The 13,058-nt window shown below is 42.4% G+C and overlaps 1 protein-coding gene across 2 annotated transcripts; it reads right to left on the bottom strand.

Moving 5' to 3' along the window:
* Positions 1–6,081: 6,081 nt before the first annotated feature.
* On the bottom strand, positions 6,082–12,919 carry gpatch2 (G patch domain containing 2). Of its 2 annotated transcripts, none has more exons than XM_028397887.1 (10): positions 12,712–12,919; positions 11,718–11,961; positions 10,754–11,301; positions 10,439–10,503; positions 10,162–10,359; positions 9,634–9,754; positions 9,292–9,331; positions 9,132–9,196; positions 8,882–8,970; positions 6,082–7,984 (listed from the first exon to the last, which is right to left on the bottom strand). In XM_028397887.1, exons 1-10 carry the CDS (start codon positions 12,759–12,761, stop codon positions 7,815–7,817), a joined length of 1,590 nt encoding a protein of 529 aa, XP_028253688.1. In that variant the 5' UTR covers positions 12,762–12,919; the 3' UTR covers positions 6,082–7,814. The 2 variants fall into 2 exon arrangements, with proteins under 2 accessions (XP_028253688.1, XP_028253689.1); XM_028397888.1 differs by having other exon boundaries at positions 10,757–11,301.
* Between the last annotated feature and the right edge of the window lie 139 nt (positions 12,920–13,058).

Below are 13,058 nucleotides of genomic sequence, written 5' to 3'. Positions count from 1 at the left end.
GCCGATGTCGTGCTAGTGCTCTGAGTTAACCCAGCCTGAACCAAACTCCACAGGAATGAAATCACCTGCGCTAATCTGCTGCTCAGATAAAGGCCAGACAGCAGACTGCACGGAGTGGAGCTTTATCTCATTACGCCCCAGCATGAAACAGCCAGAAACACACACTATATTAACACAATACTACATGAGTAAACAAACATGTGCAAAGGTGACATCAAAAATCCTCAAAGATAAAGAAGGTGAGATTTCTATTTTATCTCAGCCTCAAAATACAAAAAGCCAGGCGCTGTGTTATCGTATCAAAAAGTTAATGTGTCACATTAAAAAAATATCTACATTGTGAAATTATCTTCTATAAACCATTTAGGAAACTCGGAGCTGACGTTAAAGTGAAGTGGCTCTTATCTGTTCAGTGGCTTTTAGTTTGTCAGTCATTCTTTGATTATTTTTGTACGTAATCAAGCAAAGGAAAGAATAGTTTTATCAGGTGTTGATATTTTTCTTGGCACCAGTGCTACAAAAGTAGCCGGGCACACTTAAGTGAAGCCAGAGTGGCGTCAAATAACCCACATGAAAGTGAGAGGACAACAATACAATTTTCCAGCAGCATTTCTATATCTTCCCAAGAACAGAAGCAATCAGACTGCATCACACAAGCCGCAACCAAGTGTTGAAACTGCACTTTCCCTTGCAGCCTCTAGGGGCTCCAGAAGCGAGTCAATCCCCGTAGACCCCCATGTTAAAATGTCAACCCTTACAGCAAAAACAAACACGTTTACAGCTTAAGTGATGTATAGAAGGGGATTAGGGCCACTGAAAGAAAAAGGTCATGACATGATTCTGACTTTATTCTCAGAATTCTGAGATTCTAAGAAAAAAGTCAGAATTCTGAGACTAAAGTCAGAATTCTGAGGAAAAAGTCAGAATTCTGAGATTAAGGTCAGAATTCTAAGATTGAAGTCAGAATTCTAAGATTGAGGTCAGAATTCTGAGATTAAAGTCAAAATTTTGAGATTAAAGTCAGAACTGTCAGATTAAAGTCAGAATTCTAAGATTAACATCAGAACTCTAAGATTAAAGTCAGAACTCTGAGAGTAAAGTTGGAATTCTAAGATTAAAGTCAGAATTCTAAGATTAAGGTCAGAATTCTAAGATTAAGGTCAAACCTCTCAGATTAAAGTCAGAATTCAAAGAATAAAGTCAGAATTTTGAGATTAAAGTCAGAACTATGAGATTAAGGTCAGAAATCTAAGATTAAAGTCAGAACTCTAACATTTAATTTTCAGAGGAGTTCAGAGTTTTCTTCCGTAGTTTTGGTCCCTGTTGGTAAATTATTTTTATTTAATGTAACTAATTCATTTTGATTTTACTAACCCTTAAAACTTTGCATAGTCAAGGCTGTGACCACTTTGAGTGACAGGCAGGTGCAGACTCACTGATCTCAAGATCCCTGCCTTTGCAGCAAAGCTGCCATCATGGCGACGGTTGGAGCTTCCGCTCCTAATCATCATAATAATCCAACAATTTAAATGAGCTTTTTAATCAAACCCTATCAACAAACAAAAACTGGCACAACCAGAGAAGGTAAAGCTCAAACAGACAGGACAACAACATGAGTTTAAAGTTTAAAGCTAAATGAAACCGACACGTACGGCTGCAGTTAAACATCAAAAATGTTTTTACACTGCCGAGCCTGAGCTGAAGACAGTAGTTCAATAGTTGCTCCACAGGGACACACTGCCTGTAACAGAGCACCCACCTGCCAGCTATTGACCCCACACACACACAAACACACACACCAGATGCAACCAGTATTCTCTGAAGAAACATACAGTGGGTGATACAGGCACGACCGTGTGTGTGTGTTCAGTGCCTTTCCTCCTAAAACTCACAGCCACCAAATCTCAGCCTCCGGGGACAGCTGTCGCATCGGCTTCCAAAACCGGACGGTCACTCTGAAACTCCAACCGCCCTTCACACACACACACACACACATACATTAGCATCAGTCCTCCAATCTAGTGAGTGTAATCTGCTTAGTTTATATCTGACTCACAGTCATCCATCAATTACTGAGATGGTGGGAAAGACTATTGACAGTGTGTGCAAACACCAGACACGGCGCCTCCTCAGACACACAAAAGAGGGACGAAAGAGACGAGAGGATAAAATCATATTAAAATAACGAATTAGTTTGATGTCTGTAAATAGATGGATTGGAGGGAAGTGATACATAAAATGACGGATTGACCGACAGATGAGCTCTTGCAATGGGATCAGTTTCATTCTATTGATCTGTGGCACACTGTATAGGGATCAGAGGTCACACACACACACACACACATAGCAATGCCAGAAACCTTAGAAAGCCTCTGGGAGAAGCTTAAAGCAACGTAACCATAGAAATGTCACTTAGAGCTACTAGAACCTGCTGCTGCTGCTGCTGCTATCCTCAGTGGGTCAATGGTCTTCAAATGGTTTTCACTTATCTGGAGATTCTACGGTCCCACAGGGGAGGAAGTGAGTCACTGCTGGGAAACATATATGCACAGGAAGGCTTTCAGGCAGGCAGGATTTCATTAGGACTAATTTAAGATCATTTTATGAATATCTGACACAGAGGGGAAAAACTCTTCATTTGCAGGCTATAGGTTTACAGCCCTCGACCACTTGACTAGACTGCCCCCAAGTGGACGGATGTCCCTGATAGACATTAGAATGCAGACCATATCTGTAAAATGATATTTAAAGGTACTGATAGGCTCCGTCTCATCATGATGCCATACTGTCCTATGGCAGGTGCCCATCTGGAAGCTCTTAGGGTAATTATGTAACCAGGCCTAACAGCATAATGTGGATTACCACAGCAAGAACCCCTCAACAAGCAGTATTGGATTACCCGGTCAGCTTCTTGTCTCTGAACACCCATCCTCCTCTGTTTCTCTGTGTGTTTTACACTGCTAAAAAATAAAAAAATAAAAATATGATGTAGAGTTTTCCAAGGCAGGGATTTTTTTTTCTATTTTAGAGCCCCATTTCCTTTATTTTATACAGTGTTGATATACTGTATGCAATTTCCCCATTGTGGGACTAATAAAGGTTTCTTAATCTTAATCTGTAGAAAATAAATCCAGTATTAGAGTCTGTTTTTTTGTGAATGCTAATTGCTGCTTGGCTTTAGCAGCAAAAACATGTAATAAAATTTGTTATTATTTAGTAACTTTGCAATAATGTAGTTATTTTATAAGTTAGCATCTTACCACAACAACACCAGCTGTGAAGCTAGATGTGCTGCACACAGCCAGACATACTATGTAATTAAATACCTCCGTAATACCTCAAGTATCTTTTTCTGCATTGTATTCTGTAATCATCTCAGAGAAGGTATAAAGGCAGTATGGTGGTGCAGTGCTCAGCACTACTGCCTGCATGGGTTTTCAAAGCAAGCAGAGCATGTTGTAGATTAATATTGCCATGATTTTTAATAGAGATCTGCATTTATAATAAGTTTTAATTTACAGGCTGAAGCCGAAACCTTACATCAAACCTCTCATCTTTGCCCATAATGAAATAATTCCGATGACCTAATGGCACAGATACGCCTAAAAGAAAATATAGTTCTGGATTCTCCAATGACGACTTAACTAGAGGCTGAAATCAGGTGAGATCCACCTCATTTTCTCATTCTCCATTATCAGAATAAGCTGAGATAAATTTAAGTCGCTACAAGAAGCTCATTGTTATCTTGTGATATCAGTAATTAACTTGTGATCTTGAGATAACATGCATACATTCATACAACCTGTGATCGGCCAAAATCAGTTGCTTTATTGATTTATGATGCTTTGTTAGACTTTAAACCCTCCTCCTCTACACTCACACACACCTGGTTCCCAGACCTGTCTCAGGTGATGAGCCACTCATGCGAGTCCAACACACACTGATCTGTAGGAGTCAGCATACACACACACACACACACACACACACACACACCTACTGCTGATGTCAGGAACTATTAAAAACGCTTTCACATACCCACACACAGAAGCAGCATGCGGCCTATCTCATCATATCACTTACTTTTATCTCCACAGGTGGCAAATTTAGCCCTCTGGCTTAGTGTCAGCATGTGTTACAATAAACACATCAACACAAAATACACAGAGACAAAATGAGCTTTGGAAAGAAAAAAAAATTTTTCCACAGCTTTATGGATTCACTTTCTGGCTGCTTCTCATCCGTTTTGCCACCCTGTCGGACCCGGGCCAACACATTCTGTCAGCAGCTCCACAGGTGAGCCGGTCTCATTTCACGACACTGTCTGATACCACAGAGAGCTGACAGCACTACCATCTTCCCTCCCTTCATCCTCCTCATCCTTCACACTGTGTTGCTATCCTTTTTGCCCCCCCCCCTCTCTGTCCTTTATCATCAGATGATCTGATCCTACACATGCATCCAGGTGTGTGTGTGTGTGTATGACACCCCTCCATTCCCTTGAGGTTTTTTTTTTGGGTGTTTTGCAGTGACCCCACCTTCCGGTCATCGCCTCAGCCAGTTAGCCCGCTCGGTAACAGTCCACCAATTTCTGGCCCTGGCAAGGTACACCAGTCAAAATGTAATTTTCTGCAAGATTACACATGATAATGACTCGCTTTCCAGGGTGGCCATAAATGATCACTTCCAATTATAGATGCATAACTATCGATCTGTCAACAGAGGCGGTGAGAAAGCAAGGAGAGCGGAGAGGAGCCGGAGAGATGTACACTAATTTTATGTTTATGACATCTTTCTTGATACCGCACACACACACACACACGCAAACACACACACACACACACAAAGAAACAGTGGGATGCTGCTGCAGACACAATTTGCTGAACTGCTCACAAAGTCCAACCTGAGAGATGAGTTCACCTGGGATCAGAGTAGACCTTCACCTGATCTCACACACATTCACACACACCACACCGGACTGTTTCTAAGCAGACAGGAACAAAAACACATCAGAGCATTTGCTGCAATTTTAAAGAAAGCTACATCTACTTCTTTTTGCTCGTTCGTCTTATTGCTTTTTTTTGCTCAGTACTTACTGTCAGTTTCATCCACTGGCTGGCTGGCTGGCTGGCTGGCTGGTCGTCCGCTCTACAGCTGCAGTCAGTCAGTCAGTCAGTCTCAAGGACAAACGCTCCAGCTCTCCTCGCCTCCGGTCTCTGTAGCTCAGCGATGCAGCAGCACACACACGCTCAAATTTATAAACACACACACACATATTCCTCTCTCTCTCTCTCTCTCTCTCTCGCTTTTTCTTCTCTCACTCTGATCCAGTGCTGAGTTTACCTACCTACCTGCCTAGCTTGCTCACAGGGGAGTCCTGAGAGTGTGTCAGACAGAAAGTGTGTCTAAGAGAAGGGGAGGGGGGACAGACTGTTGAGGGGGTTGGAGGACACACAGCCAGCATTCCCTTGTATGCAGAGGGAGGTGGTAGAGGACACACAGAGGAGGGATTTCTATTGCAGGCTTGCAAGAGATGGGAAAAGAGAGAGAGAGAGAGAGGGAGAGTGAGAGTGAGAGAGGGAGGGAGACAGAGAGAGCATCATATTTCAGCGATGTTGAGTCAGCATGTGAACGTGATGCATGTGTTGATAGAGTTAGAGGACATGTTCCTATGAGCAGTTCAAACTCACAAGTTCATCTGTGACACTGAAACTGGCTTCATTCACTCTGGATATAAAGAGTGTTATGATGAGCTCCTGTGTGCATTTTTTTTTTCTGACTCCCTCCCAGTCATATACATGTTGTTAGGGTAACTCTAAAATCAGCCACATGGATGTGAAAGTGAGCACAAACAGTAGCCCCGCCTCTAAAATAATGCCTGCTGGGACAGAAGACAGCAGCCCCACGTGCCCCTCTACAGGATAAAGTGAATACAGCAAGTGGATGGAATAAAAGCTGTATTAGCCGGTTTCTTTACAAATCAAACAAGAAAGCAAACTGATGGAGACAAACAGCCGGATCATTGAAAATAGCACACACAAGGTATAAACATCTCCAACTACATCGTTGAATGACTAAAATATATTGATTTTTAAATTGTAATTTATTACTGCATAGGTCCGCTAACACACTGAACTCTATATAACCAATCAAATCTGATGCATTTGGAGATTTTTACAGCCTGACTGGTCCACAGTGGTTGAATCATTACATAATCAGCCTTTGGTTATAACCGCTCGATGAACCAGAATGGTAAGAAGACAATAACACAACATTACTTTTGACAGACATGTTTAATACATGTTACTCTGTCACTCAAGGCTCAGCTCACATGTCTCTGAACTGGCCGTCAGGGGTAAGAAAAACATTTTTTTTTTTTGGAGCTTTACTGTAAAAAGTTAAGCCATTTAAAAGAAAACACTAAGTTGTTACAATAGGACCTTCTAACCCACATCTAATCCCATTAATTAGCAAATTTATTTCAAAGAAAGGATGCACAATAACACCAGCTTTAATTTGACCCCGATGGATGACTAAATGTCTGCTGTTCAGGTGCATCGAAAATGTTGTTACCGTAAAGATTTGGGAGCTGATATCAAAACTTGAGCAGCTAAATTGCATTGCTTCAACTTGGGACAGTCACCAGCACCAACAATATGGCAAATATCAGATATGGGCAGATATCCAACATTGTGCATTCCATTTAAAATCTTTCATCAAAATAACAGGTCAAAAAGTAGAATAATATTCCCCATTTGTTGACATGACAATCCCCAACATTACAATTACACAAACAGGCTACTAATTTCAGTGTGGTGTCCCCTGTTGGTAGCTCAAGTGTTCTCTCTTGTTTGATTAGACATCAGCTACAGTCCTGAGTAAAAGGTCTAATCAGACAAACACACACTACAGGTACAGTATGAGGGACCTTTAAATATCTTTAACGTTTTTTGTTTTTTTTAACCCAACCCCCCAAAAAAAGAAACACTGAAATGCTTCTAATGTGTTATTTCAACACGTGCTGTGAGTCACAGCTGGCTAAAAGCTGCAGTCTGTAGTGATGTGTTATAAAAACCTTTAAATAATACTGGCTAAAAACAAGACTTCATAAGAATAACTGTATGTTTTCTTTTTAACATGGGCAGCTGCACGTGCATGCATAGAGGCACTGGCACTAAATGAACGGAAAAGTATGGTTTGGTTTTTTATCTTTTGTTTTTGAGATTTAAAAGAAACATCCTGAAGACATAACTTCTTTCATTAAATGAACAATATAATGAATGGGGAAAAACATTCATATCTCCCCAATCATATCAACACCATTGTACCCTAATTTATTTTTTAAAAAAACTAAAATAACTGTTGAGGTATGGTCTACTCCTAAACCTTTGATTCAACTCCTTGTGCAATATCACACAAAACCATTTAGTCACTATCGAATACGGCTGACTGAAAACAACTGGTGCACTGTAAAGTTCTGCTCTCTGGTATACGGTCATCTGAGGTAACAGATGAGATGTGGCGTCACTTATGTCATTTATTTTCTCCAACATGGAGTTTCGTGAGGACATGTGTTTGCAAGAAGGTCTTTTGCTTCACATGTCAAGGAGTGCACAAGGATCTTTCCTCAGCTTCCGGCAGATTCCCCAATATGGGTACGTTTATCTGTGTCAACCATAGGCTACGCTGCTATGACCATCTTCACTCGTTCTCTTCTTCCAGCTTTATTTATTTTAAAATAATCCTGAGGAGAATTTTATCTTTGTCACTCCTTGTTGTCAGGGGCATCTTTGTGCAGAAATCCTGAAGCTGGGCAGTCAGTTGAAACCTAGACCGGTGCCTTTGGGTCTCTGGGAGGCTCGGACGGGCTCGGTGATACCCCTTCCATCTGGACCCAGGCCCATGCCTGGGCTCCAACCCATGCTCTGCAGCATGCGGTTCCCCATGTTTGTATCAGGGATGGGAGGCGCGTTTTCTCCAACCACTCCTGAAAGAAAAGATTATTAGCTACTTTAAGAATCAATTAGTAAGAATAATGACAATTTACATGGAAATCATTTAAAGGTCTAGCAGCAGTGCCAAAATTTCTGTTCCAATCTGTGATTTAACATAGTGCCCCCTTGCCTGTTATAGACTCTGTACAAACCATGTAATTGACTTAGCCACATTTACAGCTGAGTAACAAATGCAGAAAGTACATTCAGTGGTCATTTTGTCCTCCCTCTTCCTGGAAGTTCAGTACAGTCACAGAAACTGACCAATTAAGCTTTATAATCTCCTCCTCATTTGTAAGTAGTGCAAAGTACTTAGTTTTAATGTGACCTAATCGTGACCTGACTGTGTCTGCAGTCTGAGTGTCGAACATGTGTGTAACACATCAATAAATATGAAAATAGCTCATCTGTCCATCTACTGTAGACCACAATTTCTTATTTTTTTCAATTAAAAGGATACTCGTCTGTGTTTCAACTACAGCATGAAGCTTAGCGACTGCACCTTTCCTCTTTCAAAAGCATCAACTGGATCAGAGGTAGACTGGTTTAAGGGAGGTTGTGTGACACACAAGTGTAACTGGCTAACAGCTAATCCAGTATCTCTGCTGTGACAGCATGATTTAGCCAGTTGACTCTTGTCCAGAAAAGCTTAGGAGAAAAGGGGGTTAGCAGCTAAAGCAGGATTTAATAACAATAAAAGAGGAAGAGCGAAGGAGGAAAGCAGACTGTTGGACACATTAGGCTCAACTGACTGGGGTGGAGAGAGGGAAGTAGGGCTTGGAGGGGTGGAGAACAAATCAGCAAGTGAGAGCCAAAAATACAATAAAAGGGGCAGCTGGTAAAAAAGTGCCAGATGGCGTGTTAGGTGTAGTTAGGTGTGCATCCAATACCTGAGGGTGCAGTGGAACCGAGGGGGGCTGCTTTTCGCCTCCGCTTGACATCCCCAGTGCAAAGAGAGCCGAGGTGCCCGCTGGTCTGTCTGCAAAAGCAGCCGGGCAACAGAAAAATATGGCCGCATTAAAGTCATTACAAGTTTTCTTGTGTCGTTATAGTGTATGATATAATACACTGTGGAAGTAAAAAAAAGGAGTTACAACAATGAGACTTAAGCAGATCGTAAAAAGATACTGTCATTCTCACCTGCTGGCTGTTTTGACTGAACAGCTCCTCCGATGCCCTCTGTCTGCCCGGGAGTCCCAGTGCAACTGAAGTGGCATCAGAATTATCATTATAATAAAGAACAACAGTGTTATCTTGTAGCAAGTTAGTAAATAAAGAATGTATAAAGAGCTTGGCTCACCTGTCCATGTTCTCTCCTCGAGCCTGAGCTAAACCAAGGTCTGTAGGAGGTAGAACAATGTAATTAGAACCACACTGCTATTCATCATCATCATCATTTCATAAGCCACAAAAACCCAAAAGACTGTTTTTTAGACCATCTTATAAACTGTACTTATACTGTACTTATATAAGAAAATACTGGCATGTGGAACAAGCAAATCTGACTTAATATTTCTGGTGTTTTCTGTTTGTATTTCACCCAGTTTCCTTTATTACACAATTAAAACTGAGCTTATCACCTGAACCATTTATATACAAATAAAAATATTCTATAGACCAAGTGTAAATGAAAAGAACACACTCATGGGAGTCTTGGGTTTGTCTGCTCAGCCTTTCGTTGAAGCCCTGACTGGAGCTTCCCTGCATTACTGCATCAGAAGCTTGCTGGTGTCCATGGAGACGACTCAACCTGGCCTGGAACCCTGAAACACAGCAGCACAGGTTCATCATGGACTAAACTCAGGACGTGAGTTATGCAGATGCACAGGAATAAAGCATTAAAAACTGAAGAGATACAAGAGAGGGAGGAGCTGTATGCAATTAGAAGCACAAGGCTTCTTTTCCTGTTTAGTGCTGCAAGCCCTTGGGAAAATATTTAAGACCTTGCAGCCACACTGCTGAGCATTGCCCTTGATTTGTGTCTGTGTGGAATGTGCCGCCTACTGGTCATGAGTGAGAGTGCAACAACATTGCAAAATCTTGTGTCTGTACATTTTCATTGGGTCGCCCAGTGCTGGAAATATAACTATATACATCATATTGTATTACTGTAGTTCATATTATTTACATAATTACCCATGTGTTAAACATCGTTTTGAAGGCATCCTACCTCTCTGCGCCCCAGGACTCATAAGTGGAAAGGATCCTGTAAGAATACTGTTAAAGACAGGGTCAGCTAGGTCCAGCTCCTCTGAACCAGCCTCCCTCTCCCACCAGGGAACCACTCCTGCTATCCCACATGCACCACCAGGACCTGGACCGGACCCTGGCTCGCCCTCATAGAACCAGTCACTTTGTTCATCGTCACCTAGAAGGAAGGCAGAGAACATGTGGCTTCACTGACAAGAACACTCAATACTGCTGTGTGCACTTACAAGAGAACATACCTTGCCTCCCCTCATCGTTAGTATAGAGGCCTCCATCACTGCTGTTGCTGACACTGCTGGTCTCACTGGAAATTAAAATAAAAACAAAATCGGAAATTTCATTAAAAATGGTAAAAAGAAAAACAGAATTACAGCCACCTTCCCGTAGTAATTTATATATGATATTCATCCGCCCTAGCTTAAGGCAACTGTTTTATAAAGACTTAACCTCCACAAGCCGTCACTTGTCGTTTAAAAACAATACAAAAGCATAAACAGAAGTGTTCCAGCTTCAGGAATCACAGGGCATAAAAGAAAGAAAATCAAAACACTAACCACCTGTCACTCATGTCCTCATCCGAGCCCTTTTGCTCTTCTAACTCCATCTTGTCCTTGGATCCCTCCATTGGAGAAGAAATGGGGTCTTCACTCTCCACCACCACCCCCTCATCTGCAGCTTCCATTCCTAGTCTGTGAGCAGCCAGTTTCCTCTTCTTCACTCTGTTCTTTCCTCCCCCTGACCCAACCAGGCTACCTCCGCAGAGCTCCATGGCAGCCCTGCCCTCGCTGGCGCCCAGTCTATGCGGCCTGCCACTGACACGGGCTTTGGGGACAGGTGGAGGCCCAAGCATGGTGGAAGAAGGGGCTTCGGGTTCTACAGGTGGATCAACAGCCATGCGTTTGACCTTACGTCTCCGTCTGAGGCTGCGAGTTCCCTCTGCTGATAGAGCAGCGAGGTCATCTGGCCAAAGTGGCCGCTTGCTTCGTCCTATGTCAGCTGTGTGGGGGATTCGCCGTTTGGGGCCAAGTTGTTCATCTGAGTCGCTGTTATCACGGGCATGGCTGTTGGCAGCAGAGACACCTCCTGTGCTGGTACGATAGTCCTGCAACAAATGTCACAGTGATGAATACCAGGCTGTGATGCGGATGCTATATTAAGAAACTCGAATAAACTCCAGCATCTCAGTTAGGATGAAAGCAAAGCCTGAATTCATACAACACTGACCAATTCTAACAGCACGCAATTGGGGAGAGGAGCATGTACAGTGACCTGGATGGCTGAGAATCTTCATCAGCATATCTACAGTGAGAGTTCCATAGTTATTAGCAAAGGAAATACTAGTGATAACTGTCAAACAGAGAAAATGTTGCTATTTCTACAACTGTCAGGGTGAAGCCACCACAAAAATACAATGAGCCAGATGATTACAGTCTCGGCTGTCTTCAGATTTGGTGACACATGGTTTGAATCTGTGTCAATAAATCCTTTCAGCTCTCCATCTATTCATCCTCTCCTCACCTTATGTTCTTCCCCACTGGACTCTGAGCCCTCACTGAGGTGGCCCGTCTCCCACGGTGGATGTGGGTTGTCCGAGCGTCGTTTTCTACCCCTCCGCTTCCGAGCCTGTCTCTTCAACAGACAGCCCACCGCCAATGCATGGTCTCCTCCATCACCAAAGCCTCCACGTGCAGCTTGTTCTGAGCTCTCCTCAAGTGCTGACACCAGGTCATGGACCAGCTCGTCCATCGTCCGGCGAAAGTGCCTGAGATGAAGGTAAAAAGTTAATACTACTATTTGATGTTGATGATAAACAACTATGTACACCTAATGTTTATGTAAACCATGACATATTTGGACACAGCATGGTGTACCAGAGCAGTCTGTGCATATGTAGGCACTATCTGCAGATGGGTGAAACAACCACCACTGAGCAAAGACACCTGAATATAACCCCCCCATAACAATAACTGTTAAGATGGCCAACTGACGTGAAGATTGAGCTAACTGTGACACTGCAGCCAGATGACAATTCACATAACACATACTAAGCATATTTTTTATCTAGCAAACTTGGAGCCAATAAACTGAGTTAGTTCCTGAATACTTACGCTGTTAAATTCTCCGGTGTTCTACTCTAAAACTCTGTGATTTAGTGTAAGAGCTTCCCTGAAAACTGACAATAAAGCTTCTCTGCGATACAGCGATTGTAGTTACTAGCATCGCTTGCTAACATTTTCTTGCTAGTTAGCCAAGTCCACTACGACAAACTGTGGCATTTTGAACGCTCGTTAACGTCCGCTAAGTAACAACAATCGTAGCAGTGATGTGTAGTAACTTCCAATAACTGACTCTGAAAAACATAAACAACAAACACACCCTTTGTTATTCAAAAGAGCTTAGCTGCTAGCCTGTTAGCATAGCTAGCCTTCGCTCTGTAATAGCCGGCTGATTCACAAGAGTGGAGTGGACGTGAACAATATGTTACGTCTCAGTGATTTCATAGACCACCTACCAGCCAGTTCCCGCTTTGCCGATGGTTTTTAAATTAGCTGCACGGAACATTAAAGCCACGAAATGCCAGATACACTCAGCCAGAAACAACGGACAAACACTGACACACCACAGACACCATACTGACACAAAAGCTAACGATCAGCTAGCTTGGATCAATATGCGACAAGAGAAGGACACCGAGAAACAGCTAGAGGTACTACGTTGCCTTCAGGTGCTGCAGGAAATTCGAAGATTTATATTTAATACTGAATAAACAACAAAACAGCCAACAACAAGTATTGTTTTTTAAATTTAAAACAACCCAAACTTTAAATACGTTTTTTTTAAGTTGATGAAACATTTTGT

This window comes from Parambassis ranga, chromosome 24 (genome assembly GCF_900634625.1).
Source record: "Parambassis ranga chromosome 24, fParRan2.1, whole genome shotgun sequence".
Taxonomy (NCBI): Eukaryota; Metazoa; Chordata; class Actinopteri; family Ambassidae; genus Parambassis; species Parambassis ranga.
Note: the sequence above shows the minus strand (reverse complement) of the source record. Positions and strands in the feature narration are given on the sequence as shown.

Excerpts from the sequence above, each read along its gene's own strand:
- gpatch2 (XM_028397887.1), bottom strand. The coding sequence starts at position 12,761 with ATGTTCCGTGCAGCTAATTTAAAAACCATCGGCAAAGCGGGAACTGGC. Across the intron at positions 9,332-9,633 it reads CAAACCCAAGACTCCCATGA|ACCTTGGTTTAGCTCAGGCT; the intron begins GTGTGTTCTTTT and ends TACCTCCTACAG. Across the intron at positions 9,197-9,291 it reads CGAGGAGAGAACATGGACAG|TTGCACTGGGACTCCCGGGC; the intron begins GTGAGCCAAGCT and ends ATGCCACTTCAG.